Here is a 26,243-nt window from a genome sequence, read left to right as displayed (position 1 = left end):
CAGATGGAGCAAGATTGGGGAATGGGATTTGGATGATTCACAATTGGCGTCACAGCATGTATGCAGCAAGAGGTCAAATGACCATCTGAAAAGGAACCAAAACCATAGCAGCCTGCATATTCACAAGCAAGACACTTCTTTTGGTCACAAAACTCTTTTGACGCTTTTGATGTAGATATGCACTACAGAGTCGTTGGAATAGTATTTTATCAAACCACCTACAACCCAAGTCCCATAGACAATCTCATCAGATAAATTGCAGCATGAATTTTGATGAGCAGTCTTTCAGCAGTCCTGTCTGTTCGGCTCCCATCGAGTGGTTCTCTGCATGTTCAGATGCACATGACTATGAAACCGGATGGTATTTCCTGTGCGGGGCTTCCAACGATACAGATGCACTCGCCGCTATCCTCGGATTAAGGGATGGTGAACATCTCGGATTACGCCCTGCAACAGTGTTTGGGTTCAAGGCGAGGAAGTGGGGTCTGCAGCCCGTTCTTGTAAGAGAAAGTGGTGAAAAAGACAGCCCAAATGGAGATGCAGCGGTTTCCGGGGCGGCGCTCAGGATTGAGAGGACGGTCCATGCCAAAATGTTGCGGGGCCTGCTGCCGAGTATGTTCCGAGTCGATAAATGCTACATTCGACTTGATCGCGATCGCGGGGAAGACGACGAGCTTATCCGCGGCTTTGCTTTCGTGTGGGATGGAAAGACCGAAGAGTTGAAGAACTGAACACCTTTAAACTCGAGGCCAGGCCAATCATCCTCGCTGGGGAGTCTGTGCTGCATTTGGCCGCATTGCGACGCTGCGCGTTGGCCATCTGGGGAGGGTTCGATGCCCAACTTCCCGGCATCAGGCGTCCGGAGAGACCCTGTGAGGAATTAACTCTCGTCTTGAGAACTGCGATCCTCCCTGGTGTCATCCCATTGCTGCTGCAGAGCCAAATCTCTTCGCATCCTTGATTTCCTGGGGTTTCACGTTGGCTGGGGTGTTCCAGCTCTCGAAATGTTCGAGTTGGCACTGCCCCAATCCCCACCCGCTGCCATCATGTCGCCAATGGCGCCCTGTGTCTCATGCTCCAGCACATTCCCCCCATGGACGTCTGGAGTACATACCCTTTCAACTCCCTTTTCGTGCAAAAGCATTCCGAATGCTCTGACGGATTTGCTCTACTCGGGGAGAGCCGCCAGAGCGCTCGCCCGGTGATTTCGCCAAGAAATGATCTCAGGGCTAGCCACTGAGCAAAGAAAAGCGCCATCGGCGTCTGTGTCGGCGTTCTTCGAGACCAAGTCCAAAAAGTTCTTTGCTGCAATCGAGAAAGCAACGGGATATTATGCAAAGGCAACCCATGGACATCCTGGCGCCCCGTAAGCAAACTCTGTCCCGCTCCGGGGGTTATTCTGAAGGTGGTCTTATTATTTGCAGATGAAGCACGAATTCTAATCTACGGGCTTCCATGTTCGCGTGTATTCCAGGAATGGTCACCAGCAAATAACCCATACCTCTTCTCACTGGGATAAGCTCCCTGTGGAGCTCCAGCTTTCCATTTTCTGCCAGTGCCGCCTGCGGGATATCCAATGCTTACGCCTCGTCTGTCGTTCTTTTTGCGACTTGGTCGACGCCAATGAACATGCCATCGCTCGAGATTACCTCCGAATCAGGCGTCACGGCAGCCTTCCGTCCCTAACTCACCGCAGAATAACTCATAGCCGCGCTCCTCAAGACGATGTCATTCTCCTTTCAGATCTTTTTCCACCACCAGGAGCAATTGGGGATTTGAGAGATGCGTATACATTTAGATACCTGGCCAGCTTGCGACGTCGCCAGGAAATCTGTTCAAAATTGTCTTATTATCTAGCCGATCGGATTCTGGATCGTTATACGCAGAGTCATCCCGCAATCAAGGCATCTTTCGCTTCTAAACGAGATCGACAAGCTTGCTATGAGCGAGGGGTCGCGCGCCTCCAATTTAAACTTACGCCTTTGATGTGAGTGCCGTCATCGCCCTTACCTTGTGTGTAGGTTTTGCAAGGAAATGAGCTTCATCTAATTGAACAATTTTCTATCCTTCCAATCTGTGTAGGTTTTATGTCCTATATTTCCTTGAAGTCTATTCTCAATCCAAATCCGACCAGCTGGATCACATGTACTCCCTGCTTGCAACTGGATATCAGGACGTGCCGCTAACCCGAGCCCATCGCATCGATGGGGAACACATATCCCAATGTCATATCATTCGTTCCCCTCCCTTTGAAGACCCTGGCGTGCTTATATCCACCCATCATGTCTTCTTTGTCCTTGCCTCATATCTACTAGACGCTGTAGCCCCTGACTATCCATTCAACTCTAACGGAGACACTCTGGCGAGTATGCTGCTTACCATTGGCCTTGAACGCATCGTTGAATTCTTTGCGGCCGAAAAGGGGGGAGGGTATAACCAACGTACTCTCCGCAGGACCTTTATGAGGAACATGCAGAGGGATTGGGATGCCTATACCAAGAGCGACAAAGTCATCGGGGTGTATGGTGGAGATGAAAGAAACCATGACCCAGTTCCCCTGGACCACATCTGGCACTCGCCCGCGCTCGAAATGTTGAGAAGGAAAGGCCGCATCCCTCACCAGTCGCAAGATTGGGTGATAGTGTGGGAAGGAGTGAAGATATATTTACATTGTCAGCATTGTGAGGGAATGCGTGATGGATGGGCTGCCGCTGGCGGGTTGTGATGCGGAGCAGAATACTACCTTTTTCTGCTTGATTCAACTTGATAGACATTTGGACGCCAGGAGTGGGGAGAAGGGCGGGCGCCATCAAGCACTTTTTACTGAAGGGGCAAATAAATCGGCCACTTAAAAGGCCGTGGAACGAAAGGCGGGCTCTCCATGGCCTTTGCAGGAATTGCAGTGTATATGTGGGAAGAGGATGGGCGCGTCATGGAATCTCAGTGATGTTGATGGAGCATACTTGCATAACTTTTAGGTATATAGAGTCTAAACCTACCACAGTGACACAATCTGATAAGTACCCGACTTAGAATTTCCATGGCGGGCTAATGCTTTCAAGTATATTCACGGTGAAACCCTTCAGGTAGTCTAAGCACCCAACACCGTCCCGGTTCTTCGCCTTCTTATACATACTCTCCTGGGCGAGTTTCAAGTCCCATATGGGGCCGTAGGATACTAATGATGACATCGAATAGAGTATGCCTCACTGAGTGGCCGACATCTCGATCTCGTTGGATAAGAATTAGGTCTCATTATCCATATTTCCAGCTCAGCCTTCAATGCCCCATAGCTTGACCGTGCGATCATGCCCACAGCTTGCAATCCACTTAACATCGTCGCTCACATCTACGCTGAGTACGTTCCCAGAATGACCGCTGAGTGACTTCACCAAAGACCAATCATCGGCACTGAAGACGTTAACATTCTTATCAAATCCGGCGGTAACGAAAAAGGTCCCCGATTTCCTTGGTTGGATTGGCTGTCGTGCTGTCCGCTCCCCGTTCGCAGAGGTCGGGCCGTCGGTCATCTCCACGTTCAGCTCTCCCTGTGAGAGCGTAGGTAGGTAAGACGATGTGTCCTCTGTGCCTTTATACCATCTCAAATCAGATACCACCCCCTTGTGAGCGCCCACACCGCCCGTTCCACGAACTTGCCGGATATCCCAGCATTTAACCCAGCCGTCACCTGAGCCAGAAAGGACCCGATATGAGTCAATTCCCCAGTCCAGAGCATATATTTCGCGAATGTGGCCCTCGAGGATCATTACTGTTCGGCCGGTCCGCAAATCCCAGATACGGCCGATACTATCCAAACCACCACTGGCAAGAAGAGAGCCGTCAGGATTGAATGCTAGTGAAAACACTTCGCGAGAGTGGCCTTCTTGCAAGAGTAATTCCGTGCTTGTCCTTACGTCCCACAGTCGCCAGGTAGTATCGAAGGACGCAGACGCCAAATACTCCCCGGAAGGGTGAAACTCAACACGGCAGACGCGTCCAGAATGCCCAGATAGCGTTGATAGAGGGGTGTCTTTATTTAGAGACCATAGATGTATATTTCCTTCGCCGCCACCCGATGCAAGATTCACGGAGTCTTCTGATACGTTTGAGGAAGCGAGGGTCGCACCTGGGAACCACGAAATGCCTCCAATTCGATCCGTATGTCCGCGAAGCGTGGCGCTTTCTTCTAGATTTGGAATAGAGAGCAGTTTAATGCTCCCGCCCCAGTTCCCGGTTGCCAAAAATTCCCCATTGGGCGCGAACCGTGTGATGCTCACCGGGCGGTCTCCTGCCAACTGAGAGCCGAACAAGTCAAAACTCTGTAACTTTTCTTTGATTGCCTTTCTGTGCTTAATGTGCGTCCGTAGCGGTATCGTTGATTCCTCCTTTTGGCGTTCTATTCTCGTTTTGGCCCGCGGTAAAGAGAACTTGGCGATATTTTTCCGCGCCTCAAGCAAGCCTTGAGTGCCTTCGGTGTAGAATTCCTCTTCGTGTTCCTGTTCTTCTTCAGCTTCTTCCTCAGCCTCTTGCATCTGCACATCCGTTCCCTCTTCCCCGGCGGCGGCGGCCGCCGCTTCCTGCTGCTCTTCGAGTTCAAGCAGTAAACCTCTCAACCGGTCGCGTCGGTCTGTAGCATCTTCACCAAAGAGAGTTATAGGATGTCCAAGCTCGCGTAGTCGTGAACGAACCCGTCCATCGTCTGTCGGCACCGGGATCGCGGCGGCTCTTCGTTTCCGTGAGAACTGAGATAGGATCGCGGACGCTTTCTCCGGCGCTATCCCAGCAGTGGCCGCGGGCAACTCATAATCGCGATCAACAGCTACGTTGTTAGAGATCAGTCAGACAGTAATTCGTTTTTTAAAAAAAAGGAGCTCAAGGAATGCCATTCCTGCTGGTGGTTGACGTACGAATATTTGCTAGATCTACCCCGTCCATATCAGAGTCCTCTGTCGCGTCCTCCACATACGCCCTCCGCGACGAGTTCATTGTGGCGGAGAGGGCTGCGTATATCCGTGGGGAAGAAGAAAGCAATCCAATTGCAGCTTCAATAAAGTAAAGATCTCACATTTGCCATCAACAGCCTTTGTATCTCGTTTCGAGGGTTAGACACCGTCGGTCATTGGAAATGCCAGACGCTCCAAAGAGGAGAGGGAAAAAAGAAAAAAAAAGGAGGATTGCGCGCCGGCCTGTCCAAACTCCTTCAGAGCAAAAGATACGATAGTTATTTCTGGCCTGGTCTAAAGCTCCGGTTTGTCGGTATATGCAATAAATATCCAGCAAAGCCAACGTGGATTTCCCTAGACTTGTCCGATCCAAGCTTGCCGTCACTTGCGCTCCACTCGCCCCAGCTCTGTTTCTTTTTTCCGTCCCAACCTTCGACAACCTCCCAAAACCTTTTCTCCCGCTACGGTTCCGCGTATCTCATACTTAAATACATTTTTTCTCATGAAAGATAGAATATTCTTGATGTAGAGGCAAGGCTCGGTGCCCATGCCTCTGACCTGTTCACAACGACATCTCCCCTCTCAGATGCCCACGCAGGAGGGTCTTGCATTGCGTGGGACACCGCCCGATTGTGATTATTCTGTCAGATGGCCACGGTGACAGTCGCCAATTCAGCCCCCTGCCTGCGAGGTCTGGCAACGCTCGCTCGATCGTTGAACTCCGCAGGTCGGATTATTCCCCAGTGGCAGCCCGTCCCGTCTGTCGTTTCGTCGGGGAGACGACTAGGGGATAACAGGTTATTTCAATCCAGCTCTCAGGCCTCCTCGCGCGCTCGCATGTCCTATCGCATCGCAGTATCTTCCTCCGGTAAAGGCCGCAGATTTAGTCCAGACAGAAATGTCTGCAGCTTCGATCCAGAGACACAAGATGCCATCGGACTACAGCAGGGAAGGAATTATTTGGAGCGGAAATTAAGTCGTCCGGATAGTGGAGAGGATGCCTTCTTCGTGAGCAAGATCGACCACCATCCGAACGCGTTTGCATTCGGCGTCGCCGATGGAGTAGGCGGTTGGACGCAATCTGGGGTTGACCCGGCGGATTTCTCGCACTCATTTTGCAGTTATCTGGCGGAGTGCGCATTGAAATGGGATGCATCGGCTCACGAATTGCGCGCAAGAGCCTTAATGCAAATGGGATATGAACGGACGTTGGCTGACAGGACGATATTTGCGGGCAGCAGCACCGCGTGCATCGGTGTCGCCTGCGAAGATGGAACCGTCCAACTGGCAAAGTACGGAGACAAGTTCCTTTCTCTACTTCTTATAGACATCGTCTAACTCATTGAGAATTTTAGTCTCGGGGATTCCGGCTCGGTACTGTTCCGCCTGGCTGCCGTTCATCACTACTCCACCCCACAAACCCACGATTTCAACACTCCTTACCAGCTCTCCGTAATGCCGCCCTTAATACGGATGCAATCGGCTATATTTGGTGGTAGGCAGTACGAAGATCTTCCCCAAGACGCCAACGTGACCAACTACCGCCTCCAGCACGGCGATGTGCTTTTACTAGCAACTGACGGAGTCTACGATAACCTGAACAATCAGGATATTCTTACCCTAGTTACAGGACGGATGATGGCGACTGGGGCGTGGAATGGGACTGCAGACATGGGTATCGGGGTCTCTGATGGACTAAATGCTCTCACCCAACCTGCTGGACTCTCATCCCCCTTCTCATCTCTAAAATCCCGTCCACATTCGCATCGCTCTCGTCACCACCCCCACCGTCACCATCACCATCACCAGCAACACGCCAACCCTGAACAGCCATCAGGTGCCAAAACCATTGACGCGCACACACGCAACCACACACTCCAAGCTCTCCTCGCAGTAACCATTGCTGGAGAAGCGAAGATCGCTAGCATGGATTTCCGACGCGATGGGCCATTTGCCAAGGAGTCACAGAGATATCGACCTTGGGATCATTGGCGAGGGGGAAAACCAGATGATATCTGTGTGATCGTTGTGATTGCTGTTGAAGAAGGAAGGGATGTTGTGGATTAGTTCTGGACGCTAACTGCGCTGTTTTCACGCTATAAAACTCAGGAATGGGCCTGTATATAATACTGCATTCCCAGGAATTAACAAGCCGAGCGACTCTTTTTGTTTTTGTTTTTGTTTATTTGTTAGACATATGTTATTTTCTTGAGCTCTTACATAGCCCATGATGACACAGCGCGAGCAGCTTATTATCATCCATACCAAGACAAGCATTTGCTTGGTAGATTAGGCATTCTTGCTTCTTGAGCAATCCCTAGCTGATTTTGTGCCGGCATTAGCAACATCATAGCATCTACAATTTAAAAGCCGCGCGTACATTTTGTTTGATGTAGTTTTGGCTCCTCAAGTCATGTAAAAGCAATATGTATGTACTGTACATTTAAGAAATTTGGAGACAAGAGGATAAAACAAGAATCCAGCGCCCCGCCTGTCGCATCGTGATATATGGACCGCATTTTGTTGAACCAAAGGTGATATGGGGGTATAATAGGTTTTGAGAGATTAGGACTGCATTCTGCTGTCAAAAAAAAAAAAAGAGAGAGAGAGAGAAAATTACATAACCGTGTGAACTGGCGTATGAGATGACCTTTTAATCTCGAATATCTTTCTGAACTATTTCCTTGAACCCGTGATTCCTGGCATTCCATCATTCGCACCATTTATTCCCGCAATGGGGTCAAGTTAATTCCTTATTTGGCAAAATGCAAGTCATAAGAGAGCCACTGTCGCGCCTTGACGCCGGCAACATCCAGTCCCGGAGTTCCGTATGTGAGTGGAGCAAAGAACCCGAATCCCCAAATAACAGCGCTGAGAATAGCAATTGTGACCGCCCATATGGTCATGATGCTCTGACGGCCCATGCGTGCGCTGACGCCACCAAGTCGACGACGATGACGTGCGGAATCACTGGTATCCTCCACGTTGACTGGGTCAACGTTGAAAAGGAACTCGACAAGGGCTCCCGTCACGAGACAAGATGCAATGTGTGCGGGAAGATAATGGTGAAGGAAACGCTGTCGACCCATCAGATAGAATGGGAAATAATGGGCTGCCCAGCATAGATAGAAAAACCCAGTGCTATTATAAAGCCGAGAGCGGGTTCCTGGACCCCAAACTACAACGGTGTGTTAGTGAGATACATTAAAACTCCTGGTTCAAGTTTCATAAAAACTTACTTTCTTCAAGAGCATCTACTCCTCGACGCAATGAAAGTTGATCAGCACCGATAATACCAGCGAAAACCGCCAAAAGACTGCTCGCGATCCACCATCCAACAGGGTTGCCCAAGAAGTAGATCTGCTCTCTGGTATCATTCTTGGTCCAGAAGCTGACGCCACGGAGAAGGAAAGGCCACTGGAACGGTTCACTGGCATATGGGTGACTGGCAGTGAGCGCGTTGTTGTGATAGAACATCGCCGCCTGGAGCTCAAGATACTTCTTTAAGAAAGGCATGTGCTTGACTTGACGAGGCTCTCGAATCAAGCGGGGATTCTCTGGTTCTAGTGAAGGAATGTCTTCAGCAAACCATATATTTGTTGACTCCTGAGCATTCTTGTTCCCGTTAATTTCAGCTTGTTTGAAACCCCACTCAGGCAAGGGCTTTGTATGTGTCCACATCGCGACCTTGGTTGGAACATGGATGAGCTTGAACAAGCTAGCCAATGTTCGGAATTCTTCATCGGATTTACCATGCTCGATTTTGATTTGAAATAAAGTATCATTGTGGCGATTCCCAGCTGCCAATTCATGAGAGACAGTGGTGAACTCCTGATTTGTGGGATAATATGGGGAAGCAACATCATGAGTCAAGAGAATCGTGTCAGTGACAACGTGTCGAAGTTGAACGGTGTCGCCATTCTTGATTACATGGCCTAAACGGTCGTTTTCTGCGAACGGCACTGATGGCAGGATTTGCCAGTGATTGTTGGTATCATTGTAAGGGTATCCGGTGACTTGTTGGCCTTGACTAGATATACGGCCGTCATCATATCGGAGTGGATATTTGTCCGGATGGCTGTGAAGATATGTTTTAGTTTGCTTGTGTCGGATAGTGATGGTGTCGTAGTATTGAACTCCCACGGACTTTGCAGCCATAGCATTGTCCATCAGTGTCTCCTGAAATTCAGGCGTCATGAAATTGTCGCCAGGGCCGGATCTGTTAAGGACCGCAAAGTGGACCTGGAACCAGAATAAGTAGAAAAAGAACGGCACCACGATCAAGCCCAAGGCGCGAGCGGCGAAGTGCTGACCGAATTGGAACAGGGTAAGAGAACCACTGCGGCGATTGACGTCAAGAAGGTTCCACAAGTCAATCAAGACCGCGGATCCAATAGTAACGAAGGTAAAGAGTCCGACGTATTTGGTTGAAATCACACAGCTAAGCGAAACTCCAGTCAACAGCAACCATTTCCACCATTTACGGCCAAATGCTTCGTGTCTCAATTTATAAAACCGGACATAGCAAAGGACACTCAGAGCCATTGAGAGGACCAGGGTCGCGTCAAGTAAGATCAGCCTGTCCTCGCCGACATGAGCGTTATCAAACAATACCAGCCCCGCGGAGAGCACACATGCCGGCAGTGAGTATCCAGATTCCCACATAATCAAGAATACCACTGGGACGGTGAGAGCACCGAGTGTCGCGGGCAAAGAGCGCAGCGCAACATATGGCACCTTGTTCTCAATGTAGGAGTCTCCAATGTTGTCAAAGAGAAAGTGGCCGTCATATCCGACGAGCCATCCTACGAACGCGAAGAGGAGCTTTGCAAATGGAGGGTGAACATCAAAGAAGTAGGTACGTTGGAGGTAATATGAAGCAAACTACAAAAAAAGCTCTGTCAGCCAACTGGACTTCCATAGCTCGACAATTCTCAACCGCCGATCAATTGGAAGAAAGAATCGGTTGGATTCACCTTTCCAAAATGCACCTCGTCAAAAACCACCTGGTCTGGGAAACTAATCTTATAGAAACGAGAGACAAATGCCACCGCTGTTATCACCGCTAATGCAAGCTTGTAGTCCCATTCGGAGCTCGGTTTCATCGCGGGCTGCGGGCTGAATGTTGGCGGAGCCGTGGACACCGGTGCTTTCTCCGGTGTGTCAGCGCCGCCATGTCTCTTACCTCCTCGCTGTCGAACGCTAGACGGTGAGGAGGACATCGTGGTCAACGGAAACGACAAGGGCTGAATGTATGATTAAATATATATATTTTTTTCTTATTTAAAGAATAAACACAGACGGCTTATCTGGGGAGGAGTCTGTCTGCACACACGCGTCAGCGAAATCGAAAACCTAGTTTCAAGGAAAGCTACCTTCTCAAGAAGAGCGACAAAGAGGCATTGTAATGAGAGTCGAGAATCGTTGAAAAGAGAGATTAAAACCGGCTACGAAAAAGGGAAGGCCAGAACACAAAGAAGAAGAAGAAATGGGCTTGAAAGAACAGGTTGCTTCAAGAGGACGATGGTGAAATGGCGTTGTCGAGCTTGTGAGCCGCCGGCTGTGGCTCCGATGAAAGGGGGCTCAAAACTGCGCTAGTCCCAAACTGACTAAAACGCCCGACCAAAAATACCGGCTTCTGGTTGGCCGGAGCTCACCCCATGACCCCAAACTTTAATTTGAACCTGCTTATGTCATAAATTCGAATGGCACGTGAATGCAGTCGGATGGAATGGTAGAGAGGGTATTTACCCGGTGATATTGTTAAACTTATCATCATGAGCATACCCTGCCGTTTATCCTATATATATATTTAAAAAAAAATAAAATAAAATAAAAAAAAAAAAAAATCAAAAGGAAAAGTGACTCCCGCTAAGGCCATCTAAAATGTATGTACCGTACTGTTCAAGATGCTGTCGCAATATTTCGTCGCGGTATGTTAGTGATAGGTAGGTTCAGAGGGTCGTGGTTCGTTCAAAGCCAGTGTATTCCAATCGATCCAATTCCTTTCGGACGAGGTTCCCAAATTCTTCCCTTGGGATCCCGGTGGACCTCGCCAAGAGGTATAAATTTCTAAAATTGGAAGATATGTATTCACGCACTCCCATTTCAGCCATAGATTGGTTCTCTGCGGTCCGCTCTAGTCTCAGAATAGCATCTGACCCCTGTGAAGAGGCGGATTCCGGCCTTGGATGGCTCAGAGAAACTGCAAAATCGCTCACTGCTGGCGGAGTGCGTGACCTGCCGTTCTGATGGGCGATGCGTTCTATCTGCTGCCTAAGGACACTAGCAACCGCGTCACCGTTCAGTGATGAATCTCCAACTTCATTCCGGTCCACCGACGGATCATCATTGTCCATCGCAGGCTGGACCTCATCATAACGGTTATAATAAGAATCGTCAGACGTATCTCGTAGCTGCTTGATGCGAGAGTTATCTCGGGAGGGCGTCTGAATTCTCACGGGTGTCCTCCCTAGGTTATCATCGTACTGTGCCCAATAATCGTCATCTTCATCGCCGTCGCCGTCGCCGTCGCCTTCGCCTTCGCCCTCGTTATTATCGTTGTACGGTCTGAGCGCGTCCCACGTGCCTTTCAGAGCTTCGTCGAGCACTCTATCCTGCAGTGACGCATTCGCTTCTCCAACCGAGCCAAACCACGTGTGTCCTTCATCCTGGAGAGAATCAAGCGGCAAAACCTCCGCGACTCTCCAGCCTGGACCACCCCCTTCCTGGTCGCCTGGACACCAAACATATATGGGTGCAAGATTGTAATCTGGTAATGGAAATTGTGCACGTAACGTTTCGACGTCAACACGCTTGTATCGCGTCTTAATATCATCAGGGATCTCGATCTCCCCAGAAACGGGGTGGGGTTCGAAAGAGGCTCCTCCGATGATGCGCTCGATCTGCTCCCCTCTGCTAGCATTCCAGCAGAGCAGCCGAATCCAAGAATCTGCAGACGATGGAGATACCGAACTGAAGAGCTGAACACGTTGCCGAAGAATGGGCGAGAGGAGAGGAAGCAGCACCGGAGGAGGCCGGGGAGACGCAAAGCCGGCGGGAAGACATGCAAGGAGCGAAGGTAGCAGCGACCTCGGGTCCGGCGCAGGTATGTAATCGTCCATTTCTCTGTAAAGTGAGAAAAACAATATAAATATGTCTAATAATATATATCAAAAAGGTCAAGATGGCTAGGGAAATTCGTATAAAGATTGTATTTGAAGATGGCCCAGAAAGAGGCTGCGGAGTGACAAGCTTCGTGGTAATCCGGTTGAGCTTCCTGCGGGGTCAGCTGATGGTAATAATGATGCGAGAGGATGAAGCTAGGAGCTCTAGAGGCCCGAGGGCTCGGGATAGATGCGGAATGGTACCTGGGAATGTGCTGGCTTGTTCCCCCGCCAAGAGGCGGTCTAAGGCCGCATTGCTGGCTCCATTTTCCCGGTCGTTCAGCAGGGTGTGGGTTAAGTACATACTGATATGGGCTGTCGGGGGAGTGGCGGGCGACCGACAACAGCGGCAGGGGTGTCTACACATCAGCTCCCCAGGGTCCCAAGCCGCTATCTGTGGATATCCAGTGACCTGACGATATCGAGTGCATTTTCTTCCTTCTTTTTTTTTTTTTTTTCAGTGACGGAGCCGAGCGGGATTAGCTTTGACAGGGGAGCAGCCGTTAGGTTTATCCGTGCATTTCCGCTGCCTGCTGATCTGCCGCGCTTGCTTAAGATTCTGGCATCTGACACAAGGCGGCAACTATCGAATGGTCTGGGCGCTCAAAATTTGACACTTTCGAGGTGCTCAATGCAGATAGAGGAATGAGATATCTCCTTTTTATGTTGTCTTGTCGCGCAGCCGAGGAGGTTCGATATGAACACCCCTGCGTTGCCTCTGAGTTAGCTGCCCGTATTCGGGAACCGAGGGAACTTCACGGCCGAAAATCCTTGAAGCAGGATTGTGTGTGCACTACGGAGTCTTCGAGTCCCAAAAGCCATATAACTTTTGTCGTGGCTGCCATTAGCCGTGTATTCCAGGCATGTCTCTACTTTTCCTGCTGTGGCTCTTTTCCTGAGCTGTCCGATATCCTGGACGTCAATTCTTTTTTTTGCTCCCGCAGCTAGCCTTTCACCCAGCCAGCCCCTCCAAAAAGCCGACAGCCCAGTGACGACAAAAGTCTTATTGAAAAGGCTAAAACGGAGTGCTGTATTGAAAAGTGTACGGAGTACAAGAAAAAAGAAATCTCCTAGATTGCTCTTGACAAGTGATAGCAGCCTTGGGTATGCCGACAGAATCAGCCAATGGCTGTCCGAGAGCTCCCCCGGAGACCGGGGTTGATGAAGAGAGAAGAGGGATAAAGGGAGCAGTGGACGAAAACGACGAAGTTTGGGTCCAGGAGCATGAAAAAGGTATAGAACGCAGATTGCGCCGAAAGGTCGATCTTCGTTTATGCACGATTGCCGGCATTCTCTGCAGCTTGAATCTGATAGATTCTGGCATCATTTCCTCCGCTGCAGTTACTACCATGATAGACGACCTGTCTTTGCATGGAAATCGATTCTCGGTTTCTATTTTCATCTTCACTGTCTCCAGCATCGTTTTCCAGCTTCCATCAACGCTCGCAGTCCGCTTCGTTGGCCCAAGGCTATGGTTTTCAATGACCACCGTCTGCTTCGGTCTTATTACTCTAGGCACCGCCTTCGTCAAGACCTGGCAACAGATGATCATCCTCCGCGTCCTTCTCGGCATATCCATGTCTGGCATCTACCCGGGCCTGACCTACCTTATCAGCACGTGGTATACGCGACAAGAGCAGCAGCTTCGATATGCATTCATGCAATCTAGTGAAGTTTTGATCCTAGCAACCGGCAGTATTCTAAACTATGCGCTTAACCAGCTTGACGGCAGAGCAGGCCTTTCGGGATGGCGCTGGATGTTTCTAGTTCAAGGTCTGATCGCCTGTGCTATGGGAATAGTTACGTACTGGTGGATGATCGATTTTCCAGACAATGCACACCAGAGCTTCTGCTTCCTGAACAAGGCCGAAATAAACTTGGCTACCAAGAGGATTGAGATTGATAGACATGATGCAGTCCTGGATCAAATCTCCTGGTCTAAAATCGCTGTCAATTTCCTTGACTTTAAGCTCTACGGCTTCAGTTGCCTATTTTTCCTTCTAAATCTCGTGTCAACCTCGTTATCCTACTTCCTACCCATCATTCTCCAGTCAGGAATGGGTTTTAGCACCAACAAATCCATTCTACTCTCTTCCCCGGTACGCTCCATCCTTACAGAATTGTATTAAAATCTGTGACCCGTCAAGAATTAACTCAAGGCAGCCATACTACTACGCTATCATCCCTGTCCTGCTCACGTCCCTAATCGGGGACAAATTTCGCCTACGCGGACCTCTTATCGTGTTCAATGCTCTCTCATTAATTGCTGGATTCCTCATGCTTGGTCTTCCAGCCTCAAAACAAGTCACTGTCCGCTATATCGGCACGTTCCTTGCGACGGGGGCTTACGTTTCCAATTGGGCAGCCCTTAACGCCTACCAAGCGAACAATATCGTTGGTCAGTGGAAACGAGCCACTGTAGCTGCCGCAGTAACGGCGGCAAATGGTCTTGGGGGGATTGCGGGTAGTTTTATCGTGCGGTCTGTTGAGGCGCCGACATATACTACTGCTGTTTGGGTGTCTATCGGGTCAGCACAACACCTTCCTTCGCACGAGTATAGGCGGGCTCTAATACAGTTTTTAGTTCACATATACTCATGATCGCAATTGTTGGGATGTTCTCTATATATTTCTACGTTGCGAATCAGAGACAGCAGAAAGGGAATTTCATCATCGAAAACATGGTAATTACGCTTCATTTGCCCCGTTTCCCCTATCCTATTCCAGTTTAACAAGGCTGACCTTGAATATGAACAGCCTGCCTTCCGATATACATACTGAGTATTGATGAGGTGCTTTGGCAATAAATGCATAAAAGAAAGACAGCGAATATTAGAATAGATATGGATTTAAGCCCATCGGAGCAGGAAGTTTAGACACATAGCGTATAAAAAACTGACTTTCTATACATACAGAGTACCTGGCAATATAAACGAATTCAATAGGGGTATAATATCTCGAGCTGACCGCAGTCCAACTAGTTGACATTGGCAATTGGGGTGAAAGAGAAGAGTTCAATCCCACTGACTTAATGATCTTGCAAAGAGCCGAATTGGGGGACCTGTACAAAGAAAACAGAATGTAGTGGTAAGCGGTGACGAAGAAAGATAAGTTTCCAACAAAACTCAGAATAGAATATAGATCGCGGAAACATGATCCTATCTCTGTCATGGCTTATCAAGACCTTGCTCCAATCTCCCAACCAAACGTTTCATCCCTGACCACTCTTCCGTGCTAAGTTCCTCTGGCCCTCCACCTAGCCCCTTTCCAACATCAAATACTGTAACAACACCATCCAATCCGCCCGTAGCAAGCCGTCTTCCTTCCTTTTCTTCCCATGCGACTTTGTTTAGGCTCTTAGTCAATATTCCACCCTTGCCGGATGTGGGAGTTGCACAGGCAGTCGGCACTTCAGTCTCCGTATATAAATCCCACACCTCGAGCGATCCGGCACCAGTGACAAGGGCGAACACGCCCGGTCGATTTGGAGACCAGCGAGCATCGTATACAACGTCCTCACGGGTGATATCGAGGATTGGAGAAACTGTTTGCATGCTTGCCGCCGAGGAAGACGTCCCTGAGGAAGTGGATGTTGCCGCGGGTGGGCGAACTCGCCAAAGCTTGACGCTCCAGTCTATACTTGAACTAAGCATCAAGTCTCCAAGATCAACGGGGCCACGAGCGGGATGGAAAGCTGTTGACATAACTGGGGCGGCATGGCCACGATAAGAAAGGCGGTGGTCTGTTCCCGCTTTGGCGCCAGCGCGATCATAACGGTGACAGGGGTATATAGTGCCTTCTTCCGTGCCGACAAGGAAAAATGTGGGATCAGATTGAGGGAACGAGAGGGTTGTGGGTGCAAGATCTTCGGTTTTGGAGGGTGGAGGAGTAGTGAGTTCAAGGTATTCCTGTGGTTGGGAGAGCATGTCAACCGTCCAACCGCAGACCACCCCGTCGGTTGATGCTGTCAGGATGTTGTGAGCATTTTGGGTGCCAACTATGGTGATGCTATAGACCGGATGAGTGTGGCCCGACCCCGATAAGGGAGTTTTCTGCACAGGAGCGCCTCCGCCTGCACGCGAGGATCTTGTGTCCCAAAGAAGCACCTGTCCAGAATACGAACCGCCAATGATAAGGTTCGGATGGAATGGGCTGAATTTGGCTGTGAGGATATCGGATGTTGAGTGGAATATGTATTCGGGTCGAGCATGGAGATGCTGATTCCAGACCTTGACGAGTCCGTCTGGGTCGTGAGGTGCGGTTGGGTTCTTGGTGTAAGAGGCTATGATCAGTTCAGGGAACTATTACACATGTTGTCAGTATAAAAGCCTTCATAGTCGTGGGTAAGAGAGCACCGCACCTTTGGAGAGAAGCTAACGTCGGTAATCATACGCTTCTTACTCCATCTCTCATCCCAAAACTGAGTGACCTGCTTTATTTCTCTCCGCTTCTTGCCCAGTCTGTAGTCGTCATCCTCTTCGTCCTCGCCCCCTATTCCACCCAGTGCATAATCTGCAAGCACATCGTATTCTTCATCCAAAGCTCGCTCAATAACTTTGCTTGATCTTTCCACAAAATCTAAAAACTCCCCTGAAGAAGTGACTGCATTAAGCTCATCGCTGGTCAGCGTGCGCAACGGATATCTAAATTGGCCGGTGGGCTGAGCATCACCGCCTGCTGCTAAACTTTGTGTGGCTTTTAGCTCTTCTTCAATTTCCTGCCGTAGCTTTTCTCTGATCTCCTCGTCTCGCTCACGCTCTCTTCTGCTGAGTCGTTTATTTGCACGCGAAGTAGTGGGGGAGTCCTCTCCCTCCGATTCTGTTCCATCTTCTGAACGTGTCTTTGATTCCGTCCACGTGTCAGTCTGCACTGCTTTGCTGTACGTTAGAATTTCCGGCTTCGGCGGCGACGGAGGAGGAGCGGGTTGGGGCACGGCATCGGAAAGGTCATGGGTGGTCTGCGTTGCGATGGACTGGGATAGCGGCCTTATTGGTGGAGTATAGGCTTCGATATTTTCACCGCTGAGCTGTCCGCCACTGAGGACTGAGTTTGGACGGCTTCCGCGACCTCTTGGTGACCCGTCTCCACCATCCCTGTGAGCGGCAGACGACGGCCTGTCAACAAGCCGGGAAATTAAACTATCGAGCTCGGCTCTATCCGAACGACCAGGCGTAGGAGCTAGAATCTGCAGTAGAAAGCAAAGGAGAAAGAGATCTAGTCAGGGCGGGCATTGGACGAGGGCATGGGGACTTCTCCTTGCATACTCCGTACATACCTCTGATGATTCCCCTATGCTCATGCGGGTCTGAGAGAACTCCCGCTGTCTCAATTCTCGCTGGCGCTTCAGCTCGGCGAGCTTGGCCTTCTTCGCCAGGATTTCATCTTTCCGCTGCATAGCACTCATCTTGACGGGAAACAAAGGCTCCTGCACCACCGCGAAGGTGTCCGCTTCTCGTCCTCCTCCGCGTTGCTATGATTTCTCCAAAACGAGCAACGCCGACGTTCGTTATGTAATCACGGAGCTCAGTGGCCTTACGTAAGCAATGGTCTCTCACGCCAAGCAAAAATCCCGAATCTTCGAATTGGCAGAGCCGACAGCAAGACACAGATTTGATTGCTCGACCAGCCAAGCGATCCCATCCCCGCGCGTCCAAGGACCCATTGCTCGTCCGGGCTGTCTTGTCTGATATCTTGGACCATTCGCACAGACACTCTTTGCTGCACCCGCCGTTTCCCCTCGCTATCCCTCCGATTGACCCCAAGATCTTTGGGGTGACATCTTCCAATCCAGCCATGGCCACATCTCAAGGAATTAACGTGAGCTCCCGGAGCGCTACAGCCAAAAGTAGCGATGTGCACGCGATCGCCTCCTATGCTGACCGTGAATATTTTAGGTGTTGCGCTATTCTGCCCTTTTTTTTGGTGTTTTCTACGGCTTCTACCACCAATCCTCGTTGAACGCACAAGCGAAGGCCGCCCAGCAAGACCGTGAATATCATCGGAAAGAGCAATTGATAGAGCAAGCCAAGGCTGAGTTTGCGAGAAGAAATTCGCCTGCGCCAAAGGAGCCAGAGACTGGTGGTACGTCATTTAAGTTGGACTTGGGGTCCTCGACACTGCCTCTAGACCTCTCGATTCTACTTTACAGACCCTGAAAACTGATAACCTACTAACTGGGATTCGGTTATGTAGTGATTACGGATCCGGATGATGCAAGATTCGATCTAGAAGCCTTCTTGAAGATGAAAGCTGGTGAAAAATAGAGCAGAGGTGCGAACTTGAATGTCGATGAGGTTTGAGATGAAACGCGCAAAGGAACCAGCGGATGAATCCGGGGGGGATATCACAGCAATTCTGATCGGCCTGACGTCAATTTGCAGGCGGAGAGAATATCCATTTTGTACTATTTGTATCATTTAAAGATCTCCTCCTTGGACCGACAAAAAGGGGTACCAGATCAATAGATTTCATTTTTCTGTTGTACATATCATTGGGTATCTCTTAATACCGTGCGCCTGACTTACAGGTCGCATTGTTGTTGATCTGGTGTCAGTGAAGCGATTGTCTCTTCCCTCTAGAACAAGAGCCCAATTGCCGGCAAACCAGTGGTCTACAACACGGCAATTGGTTTCGCGGCAATCGGCTTTCCCTCTCGCATATTGCCCGATAATGTAAGATGCCGTTGTTGGCAAAGGATCGGAGGCACGTGCCTCGTACGATTCATGCCCCCTTCTTTCATTGAATGAATATCCACACAAATCCATGGCTCATCCGCCATAATTCCCCAAAAGCGCCGCCAGTTTCCCAATTTTGACTTGGTCTAACTCAGTGCCGCCAGAGACGGGACGGGGCACCGGCTTCAATAGCTTTGTATCCGAATCATACTCCCACGCTTTTTCCACTAAGGCTGCAATCAATTCTGAAGTGGCCGAATCTGGAATATCTCCCATTGCGTCATTTTCCGCTGAGCTAAGATTGAAGCCGAGGTATAAAGCCGCGGTCTCAGGTCGGATGGCTCCGTAAGTGATGCTGAGCTCGCCCAGTGTCTTGTCACGGAAGTAAGCTGCAAGGGAGATCAGTCATGAAATTTTTCCAGAAAAGATAGCGAGCCCGAACTCACCGACATAAGTTTCGGCCAGAGGCTGAAGCATATCCGGCCAGGCTGACTCTCTCAGTACTTGGTAGACCGTAGCATGCCGTTTGTTCCAGACTGCTCGCAGCAAAGTCAATGTATTCTGCAAAACGACATCTGCGCTTATTAGACTCTGCGGTATCCTCTGCATCAACATACGCGCTTCATTACTGTATATTCAGTTAGCAGCGGAAGTGAGTGGCTCTCAATTGCGCCAGGGCCTACATTTCGTCCCGCAAGAGGAGCGCGTAGAAATAAGCCGAATAGTACGTCCGCAGGAACTCTGTGTCACTAGGCACATGCGTCTCACCAAACCGTAAGCTAATTTCTCCCTCAGCGTCCATGAGAGCCTGGAGAAGAGCGGCAGCAGAGGGGGCTGAGGTCAAGACATGGCTAAGCTCCTCTAACGTTTGGGGAGCGGTTGACATTTTTTGGCGGGTGGGTATTGTCCCCACTGTTCAATATCCAAAGGCTCTGGAGGCTCTTTTCAGGTTCCCTGCAGCTCGACTGTTGTCCGCAAAGCAAAGAGTATTTGCACGGAGGGTTGAAGCTCGATGACAGGTGTGGGGGAAGCCTCTGCTGCGATGCCAGTAACTTAGTTAAGCTCGTTGGTTACATAAGCGCGGATATGACAACGCCAAGCCTCCCGGCCGACTTGAGAACACGAAGCTTCATCCAAGACGACCAGGAGAAGCGGAAAGACGGCTTGCTTCTTAATGGAATAAGGGCAATTGCTGGAGGGCTGGCTATATATTGTACAGCGCTCGCTAAGTCGCTTCTTCTCTCGCCTTGTCTTCCTCTCCTTTCCGGCCGAAATGGCCGCTACCGCTGTCAACCCTTTGCTCAAGGGAACCACAAGCTCAAACACGCGTGGCCTGCTTCGGGTGATCATATTGGCGTTTATTGCAGCAGCAGCAATTTCCAGCAGGTTATTCAGCGTAATAAGTAAGGAGATACTTAGATTTGCCCCTAGGCACTCAATTTTTTGGCCTATCCGTTTTGCTAACCACCTCCACATAGGATTCGAAAGTATCATTCACGAATGTATGACTATTCTCCGAAGAAATCTTATCCCGAATTTCCGCGCATATATCTTCTCCTGCCGTTGCTGACCAGAGTAGTCGACCCGTGGTTTAATTTTAGGGCAACAAAATATCTGGTTAAGCATGGATTCTACAGCTTTTGGGATTGGTTTGACGACCGTGAGCTCCCCTCTCGCTAGAAAGGCTCTCCCCGACAGAGCGTACTTTGGTTTCCAGTACGATGCCTAACCCTCTTAATCATAGGAACATGGCACCCTCTTGGGCGTGTCACCGGCGGCACGTTATATCCTGGATTGATGGTAACCAGTGGTGCTATTTACCATCTACTTCGGTTTCTTTCCCTCCCGGTCGATATTCGTAACATTTGCGTTCTTCTTGCGCCGGCCTTTTCAGGCCTAACGGCTCTGGCAATGTATCTACTTACGTCGGAGATGTCTGTTTCACCGTCTGCTGGGCTCCTTGCTGCAGCATTCATTGGCATCGCCCCCGGATACATCTCCAGATCTGTCGCCGGAAGTTATGACAATGAGGCCATTGCTATTTTCCTCTTGATCTTTACCTTTTTCCTCTGGATAAAGGCTTTGAAGAATGGATCAATCATGTGGGGTGCTTTGACCGCCTTATTCTACGGCTACATGGTTTCAGCATGGGGTGGATACGTCTTCATCACGAACTTGATCCCTCTGCATGCTTTTGTCCTGATCTGTATGGGGCGCTACAGTTCCCGTCTCTACATTAGCTATACCACATGGTATGCCCTGGGAACTTTGGCCAGCATGCAGATTCCCTTCGTTGGCTTTCTTCCGATCCGAAACAGTGACCATATGGCGGCCTTGGGTTAGTAACAAGAGAACCATTTTCGTACCAAACCGAAAACTGACATTTATTTTCCTTTTTTTTTTTTTTTTGCTAGGCATCTTCGGGCTTCTTCAGCTCGTCTCTTTCGTGGAATTCCTCCGGAGCCAAGTCCCTGGAAAACAATTTCAAACTGTCCTCACCACGTTGGTCCTCGTAATATTCGGTGTCGCTTTCCTTGGCTTAGTTCTGCTCACAGTAACCGGAGTCATTGCACCTTGGAGTGGCCGGTTCTACTCTCTTTGGGATACCGGATATGCCAAGGTTCATATTCCCATTATCGCTTCTGTCTCAGAGCATCAACCGACAGCTTGGCCAGCATTTTTCTTTGACCTTAGTATGCTCATTTGGCTTTTCCCCGCTGGGGTCTACATGTGCTTCAATAAACTGAAGGATGAGCATGTTTTCGTCATTATCTACGCTGTTCTCGCCAGCTATTTTGCTGGTGTCATGGTACGACTAATGTTAACACTGACGCCAGTTGTATGTGTTGCTTCTGCCTTGGTCGTTTCTCATATTCTTGAGACGTACCTTCGACTTGGTTCTCCTGACCCAGATGCACAAGCCAAACAGGCAAATGAGAAAGTCTCTCAGAGCAGCCCACGATCTACTCGCAAGCGAGTTGTCGGAGTATATTCGAGCGTCTCCAAAGCACTGGTTGCTGGTTCATTTGTAGTTTATCTACTGCTATTTGTTGCTCATTGTACGTGGGTTACGTCCATGGCATATTCTTCTCCGTCTGTCGTTCTCGCAAGCAAACTTCCCGACGGAAGCCAGTACATCATTGACGATTATCGCGAGGCTTATTACTGGCTTCGCCAAAACACCCCCAAAAATGCAAAGATCATGTCATGGTGGGATTACGGCTACCAAATTGGCGGAATGGCGGACCGTCCTACCCTTGTCGATAACAACACTTGGAATAACACACATATTGCCACGGTTGGGAAAGCATTAAGTTCACGCGAAGAAGTCAGCTACCCAATCCTTCGTCAACACGATGTCGACTACGTACTAGTTGTGTACGGCGGCCTGATCGGCTATTCTGGAGATGATATCAACAAATTTCTCTGGATGGTTCGGATTGCGGAGGGTTTATGGCCAGAGGAGGTCAAAGAACGGGATTTCTTCACGGACCGTGGCGAATACAGAGTCGACGACCAAGCCACTCCTACAATGCGCAACAGTCTCATGTAAGTGCCTCTACTCCCTATAACTTTGCCTTATCACACTTGAGCTAATCTAAATAAGGTACAAACTCTGCTACTATAATGTCAATGCTCTTTTCCCAGGTGGGCAAGGGCAGGATCGCGTTCGCGGCGCCCGTCTTCCATCCCAAGGGCCTCAGTTAACGACCCTTGAGGAAGCATTCACAAGTGAGAACTGGATTATCCGAATTTACAAAGTCAAAGACCTAGATAACGTAGGCCGTGATCACAACAGTGCTGTGGCGTTTGAAAAGGGGCATAAGAAAAAGAAAGCAGCCAGCTTAAAAAGAAGAGGACGGCGGGTATTGAGGACGGAGTAAAACGGTTCTTCCATTTCTTCTCTTTTGTACTCTACTTGGTGGGCATATATGCATGGGGGTCCTTTTTCTTGGTATGCTTCTTCCTTAATTAGTGTAGATCTTAGAATACATGCCTTTATGGTCACATATAGCTTTATTACCGTTGGCTTTTTGAGCCGCTGTTAATTCAGAAAGCCTATTTTACATGTGATTTATCCGTTGATTGTGTGGTCTCTATATCAATACTTTGTGCTCCGTAGAGTACTCCGTATAGACTCGCATATACCCAACCAATGCCATTTCACCCTTGTCCATTGACTAGATATCAGAATTGTTAAGCTAGACCGCATGGTCAGAAGGGGGGAGAACACAGATAAAAACAAACTCAATACAAACCAGGTAGGAGCATCTTTGTGTACTCTTGTAGAAAATAAAATTCATGTGGGTATGAATGTCTGAGGTCAGGGTATGAAATGGAACAGAAAACGAACTCTCGTGAAGTCTAGAGCTTCAACAGCAGAACATGAGCCCGAAATGCAACTTTAGGAAAGGAATCAAGGAGTGTGGGTTGCTGCATTTTCATCCAGTGGCTGTAACACTCTGATCAACTGGAATGTTCCCTTTCCCTGGCTCTAAAGCTTGTCCATTCTGCTGGGGAATAGATGGGGTAGCATTGCCTTCAACCTTTCCGGGTGATGAATATCCAGAGACTGAATTTCGGGGGGTGTTTCCCGGTTCAGTGCCACTATCACGGGTTGACTGTGGTTGCCCCTGTGGTTTGGTATTGTCCGTCAGCTGTTTCGGCTGTTCCGGAAGGACTTCGGGGCGAAACTTGAGGAGGATTTTGGTTATCAAAGGGCGAGCTTCTTCTACTGTTTGGAATACGGATTAGGATATGTAGTGGTTGCGCGTTTTGGGCATGAACTATGACTTACCAGTCTTATACAGATCCTCCAGAGCATCCAGACATAATTCTTTCGCCGGAGGACGTACAAGAACAAGGTAGCTAACGTATATCAGCGTCGGATCCCAAATAATTAGGGCACTTTGAAGGAGGCGTACTGCAGCGCTTGAACACACAGGTTGACTCTCTCCGGATCATTCGCCAACGTCTCCACCTTTTTGATCAAAGCGCGATTTAACTCAGGTAGCTCGCTTAAAAACCTTATAAGAATCTTATCCCTGGCGTCAAGATACGGCAGGATGCCCTCCAGAAGCCTCATCACCCAATAATCGTAGTGACTTGATACTGACACACCGTTCAAACCATCACCATTTTGCTGTGCGGCGTACTTTAACTGTACTCGATAATTGTACCATTCTTCATTCATCCAGGATATCGCAACATTGAGCCGCACCCGAAAATCTTCCAAAACATATCGGTATAGCAACTCCCTGATCCCGTTCCCCAGTGAAGGTCGCTGGAGTGGGTTCACAACTTGTTTATTACCGTTCTCGATCTGCTTTACTTCTTCTTCAACATCTGCTTCTAAACCAGCGGATGCCCGAGTTGCCAAACGCGTTAGTAAGGTTAGCCAGGAATCTCGATCAAACGAGCTCGCAGCGAGTCTTCCAAATCCCAGAGTTTGCCCTGAGTCTTTAGCTGTTTTAGAAGGTTGGTCGAGAGTCGAGGCCATGTTAAACACTCTTTGGACGGCCTCCTTGCCCACTTCGGCAGCCTCCGTTTCGGACAGTGGAAGGGGTTGTGGAAGTACGAATGGCCCTAGTGTCATAAGATCGGGAGGGATTTCTGCAGCCCCAGCTCCTTCTGGTTCAGTTTGCAGCGTTTGTGATACAGGAACTGCAGGAATATCCATAGGCTCATATTCGGGCTCGTACTCATCCTCTTCCTCTTCAGCAGATGGTTGTACCTGTTGTGCCTGTGCCTGATGCTCGAAAACTTGTTTCTTGCAAAGTGTGAGATGGCGATTTCGAACGGCCTAGAAGTCGTATTAAGCCATGAAGCGGCAAGAAAGCAGAAACAATGGCAATAAAGGAGGGAGGCTGCTTACACCAATGGCTTGATCCAAAGCCTCCGCGTCTATGCGATTTAGAATTGGCACCGTGATCTTAACAAGTAAGTCCAGCGGCAATTGTTTAACATCAAACGAAGTTAGGCCAGCGTCCTCTGTCAAAGTAAAGAGCTGGGCAAAGCTAGTCGGGCCCGGAGGCAATGGTGGAATTTTCAATTGTGGCGGGGTGTTGACGCCCAATCTTGCTCGTTTGGCACTATCAACCAAGTCCGTTGGCTCCGTGGGAAGTGCTCTCTTGCGCGTTGCTTCTTCGAATATCTCATTACGAGACTGTGCCATTCGTTCAATGTACTGTTGAATACGGCCTGCCAGAGGATTGCTCGGGTTTCTACGACACGGCTTGTTAGTACAAGCGGATCGTCCAGGGCAGGCGTATTACACACCTCTTCAACAAATTGATTAACAACGCTCTAGTTGTCCGTTCCATTGATTTGATGTTTACTCTGGCAGTTGGCGTCATGGGCGCATTTGCTTGTTTGAGCGGGTTGAAGCTCAGGATGGCATTGATAATCTTGTTTGAGATGGACGGACGCATACGAATCAACACTGCAAGAGAATTCAAAGTTGCATTTACAAGAAGAGGGTCACTGCGGAGTGTCAACAACATGAGGCAAGAGGGATTAGAATGATAACGTACCTCGAATTCTCATGAAAGACATTCAGAAGTCTATCAAGAAGGCCCGATGCTTCCGCCTCGAGGTTAGGAATAGGAATGAGAGGATGGTTCTTTGGAACAATCGCCAGTGAGATTTCATTTTTCTCAGGACGCTGCGCGGAAACGCTTATTAGTACTTCCCTAGCTACAGACGTTTGCGGATCCGACGTGGCACTCACCCTTGGATCAGAGATAACTCCCTGTGTTTGAGCTTGCACGACTCTTTGCGCAAATTTGATACAGCAAATTTTGACGCCAGGAGAAGTGGCATCCCACTTCCTTAGGATAGCGTGCTTGATAGCTGTCATCCTTTCCCACAGGGTGGAATCTTCAGGGTGATCAATGCTGTTGACGCAGAATACAATCGATCAGAACCTAATTCTACTTTGAACGATGGCTGTAGCCAATTTGGGAAGTTTGTTGCATCCCACGTCGTGGGAGCATGCCACGATGCACACAGCCCTCAGAAGCTTGCATGTTGTTGGGAAGGGGGGGCGGGGGGAGACTGAGGAGGTTGAACATACATATACCTAAAAACCAGCGAGTAAACACTAGCTGAGGCCTGGATAGCTCCTTTCAGCACTGCAGTATCTTCCATCGATATACTCAACAGATCCTGTATCGTCGCAAGGACTTCGGTAGCAAGCTTCTGCTTTGCTGGCTGAGGAAACGCGGGGCTTGCAAATGTCTCTGCGAGAAATTCGGCACCCCATCGTCGCAATTCTAGACGTGAATTGGGGCCAATTATAGGAATTATTCCGTGGACAATTTGGGGATAGAGAGCAGCGTCACCGAGAACGAGATTTCGCGCCGCGTCCAGCTGGGACATTTGCTCCACTAGACTACTCACCGGCAAGGCCATGGTGTCGGGGTGGCACTGTGCCGGACAGAGAATCGATGACGGAGCAG

General features: G+C 49.4%; 12 protein-coding genes across 12 annotated transcripts; 6 read left to right on the top strand and 6 right to left on the bottom strand.

Annotated features, from left to right (window-relative positions):
* Positions 1-263: 263 nt before the first annotated feature.
* D8B26_001129 (uncharacterized protein) lies at positions 264-731 on the top strand (the record flags this gene model as incomplete). The annotated part of the gene is made up of 1 exon (XM_003070701.2): positions 264-731. One exon carries the CDS (start codon positions 264-266, stop codon positions 729-731), a length of 468 nt encoding a protein of 155 aa, XP_003070747.1.
* Positions 732-1,217: 486 nt separating this feature from the next.
* Positions 1,218-2,965, top strand: D8B26_001128 (uncharacterized protein; the record flags this gene model as incomplete). The annotated part of the gene is made up of 3 exons (XM_003070702.2): positions 1,218-1,366; positions 1,475-1,987; positions 2,083-2,965. 3 exons carry the CDS (start codon positions 1,218-1,220, stop codon positions 2,723-2,725), a joined length of 1,305 nt encoding a protein of 434 aa, XP_003070748.2. The 3' UTR covers positions 2,726-2,965.
* Positions 2,966-3,157: 192 nt separating this feature from the next.
* On the bottom strand, positions 3,158-5,232 carry D8B26_001127 (uncharacterized protein). Its single transcript, XM_003070703.2, has 2 exons — positions 4,908-5,232; positions 3,158-4,819 (listed from the first exon to the last, which is right to left on the bottom strand). Exons 1-2 carry the CDS (start codon positions 4,984-4,986, stop codon positions 3,273-3,275), a joined length of 1,626 nt encoding a protein of 541 aa, XP_003070749.1. The 5' UTR covers positions 4,987-5,232; the 3' UTR covers positions 3,158-3,272.
* A 304-nt stretch (positions 5,233-5,536) lies between these two features.
* D8B26_001126 (uncharacterized protein) lies at positions 5,537-7,192 on the top strand. The gene is made up of 2 exons (XM_066123444.1): positions 5,537-6,235; positions 6,299-7,192. Exons 1-2 carry the CDS (start codon positions 5,592-5,594, stop codon positions 7,008-7,010), a joined length of 1,356 nt encoding a protein of 451 aa, XP_065979518.1. The 5' UTR covers positions 5,537-5,591; the 3' UTR covers positions 7,011-7,192.
* A 146-nt stretch (positions 7,193-7,338) lies between these two features.
* Positions 7,339-10,475, bottom strand: D8B26_001125 (uncharacterized protein). Its single transcript, XM_003070705.2, has 4 exons — positions 10,319-10,475; positions 9,920-10,268; positions 8,183-9,827; positions 7,339-8,121 (listed from the first exon to the last, which is right to left on the bottom strand). Exons 2-4 carry the CDS (start codon positions 10,163-10,165, stop codon positions 7,697-7,699), a joined length of 2,316 nt encoding a protein of 771 aa, XP_003070751.1. The 5' UTR covers positions 10,166-10,268; positions 10,319-10,475; the 3' UTR covers positions 7,339-7,696.
* Positions 10,476-10,810: 335 nt separating this feature from the next.
* Positions 10,811-12,067, bottom strand: D8B26_001124 (uncharacterized protein; the record flags this gene model as incomplete). Its single annotated transcript, XM_003070706.2, has 1 exon — positions 10,811-12,067. One exon carries the CDS (start codon positions 12,065-12,067, stop codon positions 10,898-10,900), a length of 1,170 nt encoding a protein of 389 aa, XP_003070752.2. The 3' UTR covers positions 10,811-10,897.
* A 799-nt stretch (positions 12,068-12,866) lies between these two features.
* On the top strand, positions 12,867-14,890 carry D8B26_001123 (uncharacterized protein; the record flags this gene model as incomplete). Its single annotated transcript, XM_066123443.1, has 4 exons — positions 12,867-14,208; positions 14,273-14,637; positions 14,694-14,793; positions 14,867-14,890. Exons 1-4 carry the CDS (start codon positions 13,216-13,218, stop codon positions 14,888-14,890), a joined length of 1,482 nt encoding a protein of 493 aa, XP_065979517.1. The 5' UTR covers positions 12,867-13,215.
* A 356-nt stretch (positions 14,891-15,246) lies between these two features.
* Positions 15,247-17,575, bottom strand: D8B26_001122 (uncharacterized protein). The gene is made up of 3 exons (XM_003070708.2): positions 17,385-17,575; positions 16,470-17,294; positions 15,247-16,410 (listed from the first exon to the last, which is right to left on the bottom strand). Exons 1-3 carry the CDS (start codon positions 17,511-17,513, stop codon positions 15,277-15,279), a joined length of 2,088 nt encoding a protein of 695 aa, XP_003070754.1. The 5' UTR covers positions 17,514-17,575; the 3' UTR covers positions 15,247-15,276.
* Positions 17,576-17,700: 125 nt separating this feature from the next.
* D8B26_001121 (uncharacterized protein) lies at positions 17,701-18,546 on the top strand. Its single transcript, XM_066123442.1, has 3 exons — positions 17,701-17,926; positions 18,004-18,190; positions 18,302-18,546. The coding sequence occupies exons 1-3, from the start codon at positions 17,903-17,905 to the stop codon at positions 18,370-18,372; spliced, it is 282 nt and encodes a 93-aa protein (XP_065979516.1). The 5' UTR covers positions 17,701-17,902; the 3' UTR covers positions 18,373-18,546.
* A 330-nt stretch (positions 18,547-18,876) lies between these two features.
* D8B26_001120 (uncharacterized protein) lies at positions 18,877-19,669 on the bottom strand (the record flags this gene model as incomplete). The annotated part of the gene is made up of 3 exons (XM_003070709.2): positions 18,877-19,172; positions 19,230-19,411; positions 19,467-19,669. 3 exons carry the CDS (start codon positions 19,667-19,669, stop codon positions 18,877-18,879), a joined length of 681 nt encoding a protein of 226 aa, XP_003070755.1.
* Positions 19,670-19,926: 257 nt separating this feature from the next.
* On the top strand, positions 19,927-22,826 carry STT3 (oligosaccharyl transferase stt3 subunit). Its single transcript, XM_003070710.2, has 6 exons — positions 19,927-20,186; positions 20,262-20,285; positions 20,363-20,443; positions 20,528-21,121; positions 21,198-22,332; positions 22,391-22,826. The coding sequence occupies exons 1-6, from the start codon at positions 20,057-20,059 to the stop codon at positions 22,665-22,667; spliced, it is 2,241 nt and encodes a 746-aa protein (XP_003070756.1). The 5' UTR covers positions 19,927-20,056; the 3' UTR covers positions 22,668-22,826.
* A 253-nt stretch (positions 22,827-23,079) lies between these two features.
* D8B26_001118 (uncharacterized protein) lies at positions 23,080-26,196 on the bottom strand (the record flags this gene model as incomplete). The annotated part of the gene is made up of 8 exons (XM_066123441.1): positions 23,080-23,515; positions 23,582-23,652; positions 23,709-24,586; positions 24,659-25,007; positions 25,063-25,266; positions 25,317-25,447; positions 25,514-25,679; positions 25,859-26,196. The coding sequence occupies 8 exons, from the start codon at positions 26,194-26,196 to the stop codon at positions 23,226-23,228; spliced, it is 2,427 nt and encodes an 808-aa protein (XP_065979515.1). The 3' UTR covers positions 23,080-23,225.
* Positions 26,197-26,243: the final 47 nt, after the last annotated feature.

The sequence above is a fragment of the Coccidioides posadasii genome, chromosome 1, assembly GCF_018416015.2.
Source record: "Coccidioides posadasii str. Silveira chromosome 1, complete sequence".
Lineage (NCBI taxonomy): Eukaryota > Fungi > Ascomycota > Eurotiomycetes > Onygenales > Onygenaceae > Coccidioides > Coccidioides posadasii.
This window is presented reverse-complemented; position numbering and strand designations above follow the sequence as displayed.

What these genes read in the sequence shown, in the direction of transcription:
- D8B26_001127 (XM_003070703.2), bottom strand. Translation starts at nt 4,986, where the DNA reads ATGAACTCGTCGCGGAGGGCGTATGTGGAGGACGCGACAGAGGACTCT. An exon ending in GGTAGATCTAGCAAATATTC is followed by an intron (nt 4,820 to 4,907) that starts GTACGTCAACCA and finishes CTAACAACGTAG; the next exon opens with CTGTTGATCGCGATTATGAG.
- D8B26_001126 (XM_066123444.1), top strand. Translation starts at nt 5,592, where the DNA reads ATGGCCACGGTGACAGTCGCCAATTCAGCCCCCTGCCTGCGAGGTCTG. An exon ending in GGAACCGTCCAACTGGCAAA is followed by an intron (nt 6,236 to 6,298) that starts GTACGGAGACAA and finishes TGAGAATTTTAG; the next exon opens with TCTCGGGGATTCCGGCTCGG.
- D8B26_001125 (XM_003070705.2), bottom strand. Translation starts at nt 10,165, where the DNA reads ATGTCCTCCTCACCGTCTAGCGTTCGACAGCGAGGAGGTAAGAGACAT. An exon ending in ACGAGGTGCATTTTGGAAAG is followed by an intron (nt 9,828 to 9,919) that starts GTGAATCCAACC and finishes CTTTTTTTGTAG; the next exon opens with TTTGCTTCATATTACCTCCA. An exon ending in AGTAGATGCTCTTGAAGAAA is followed by an intron (nt 8,122 to 8,182) that starts GTAAGTTTTTAT and finishes ACACCGTTGTAG; the next exon opens with TTTGGGGTCCAGGAACCCGC.
- D8B26_001122 (XM_003070708.2), bottom strand. Translation starts at nt 17,513, where the DNA reads ATGAGTGCTATGCAGCGGAAAGATGAAATCCTGGCGAAGAAGGCCAAG. An exon ending in GCATAGGGGAATCATCAGAG is followed by an intron (nt 17,295 to 17,384) that starts GTATGTACGGAG and finishes TTTCTACTGCAG; the next exon opens with ATTCTAGCTCCTACGCCTGG. An exon ending in ACGTTAGCTTCTCTCCAAAG is followed by an intron (nt 16,411 to 16,469) that starts GTGCGGTGCTCT and finishes CATGTGTAATAG; the next exon opens with TTCCCTGAACTGATCATAGC.
- D8B26_001121 (XM_066123442.1), top strand. Translation starts at nt 17,903, where the DNA reads ATGGCCACATCTCAAGGAATTAAC. An exon ending in CCACATCTCAAGGAATTAAC is followed by an intron (nt 17,927 to 18,003) that starts GTGAGCTCCCGG and finishes TGAATATTTTAG; the next exon opens with GTGTTGCGCTATTCTGCCCT. An exon ending in AAAGGAGCCAGAGACTGGTG is followed by an intron (nt 18,191 to 18,301) that starts GTACGTCATTTA and finishes TCGGTTATGTAG; the next exon opens with TGATTACGGATCCGGATGAT.
- STT3 (XM_003070710.2), top strand. Translation starts at nt 20,057, where the DNA reads ATGGCCGCTACCGCTGTCAACCCTTTGCTCAAGGGAACCACAAGCTCA. An exon ending in TTGGGATTGGTTTGACGACC is followed by an intron (nt 20,444 to 20,527) that starts GTGAGCTCCCCT and finishes TCTTAATCATAG; the next exon opens with GAACATGGCACCCTCTTGGG. An exon ending in TGACCATATGGCGGCCTTGG is followed by an intron (nt 21,122 to 21,197) that starts GTTAGTAACAAG and finishes TTTTTTTGCTAG; the next exon opens with GCATCTTCGGGCTTCTTCAG.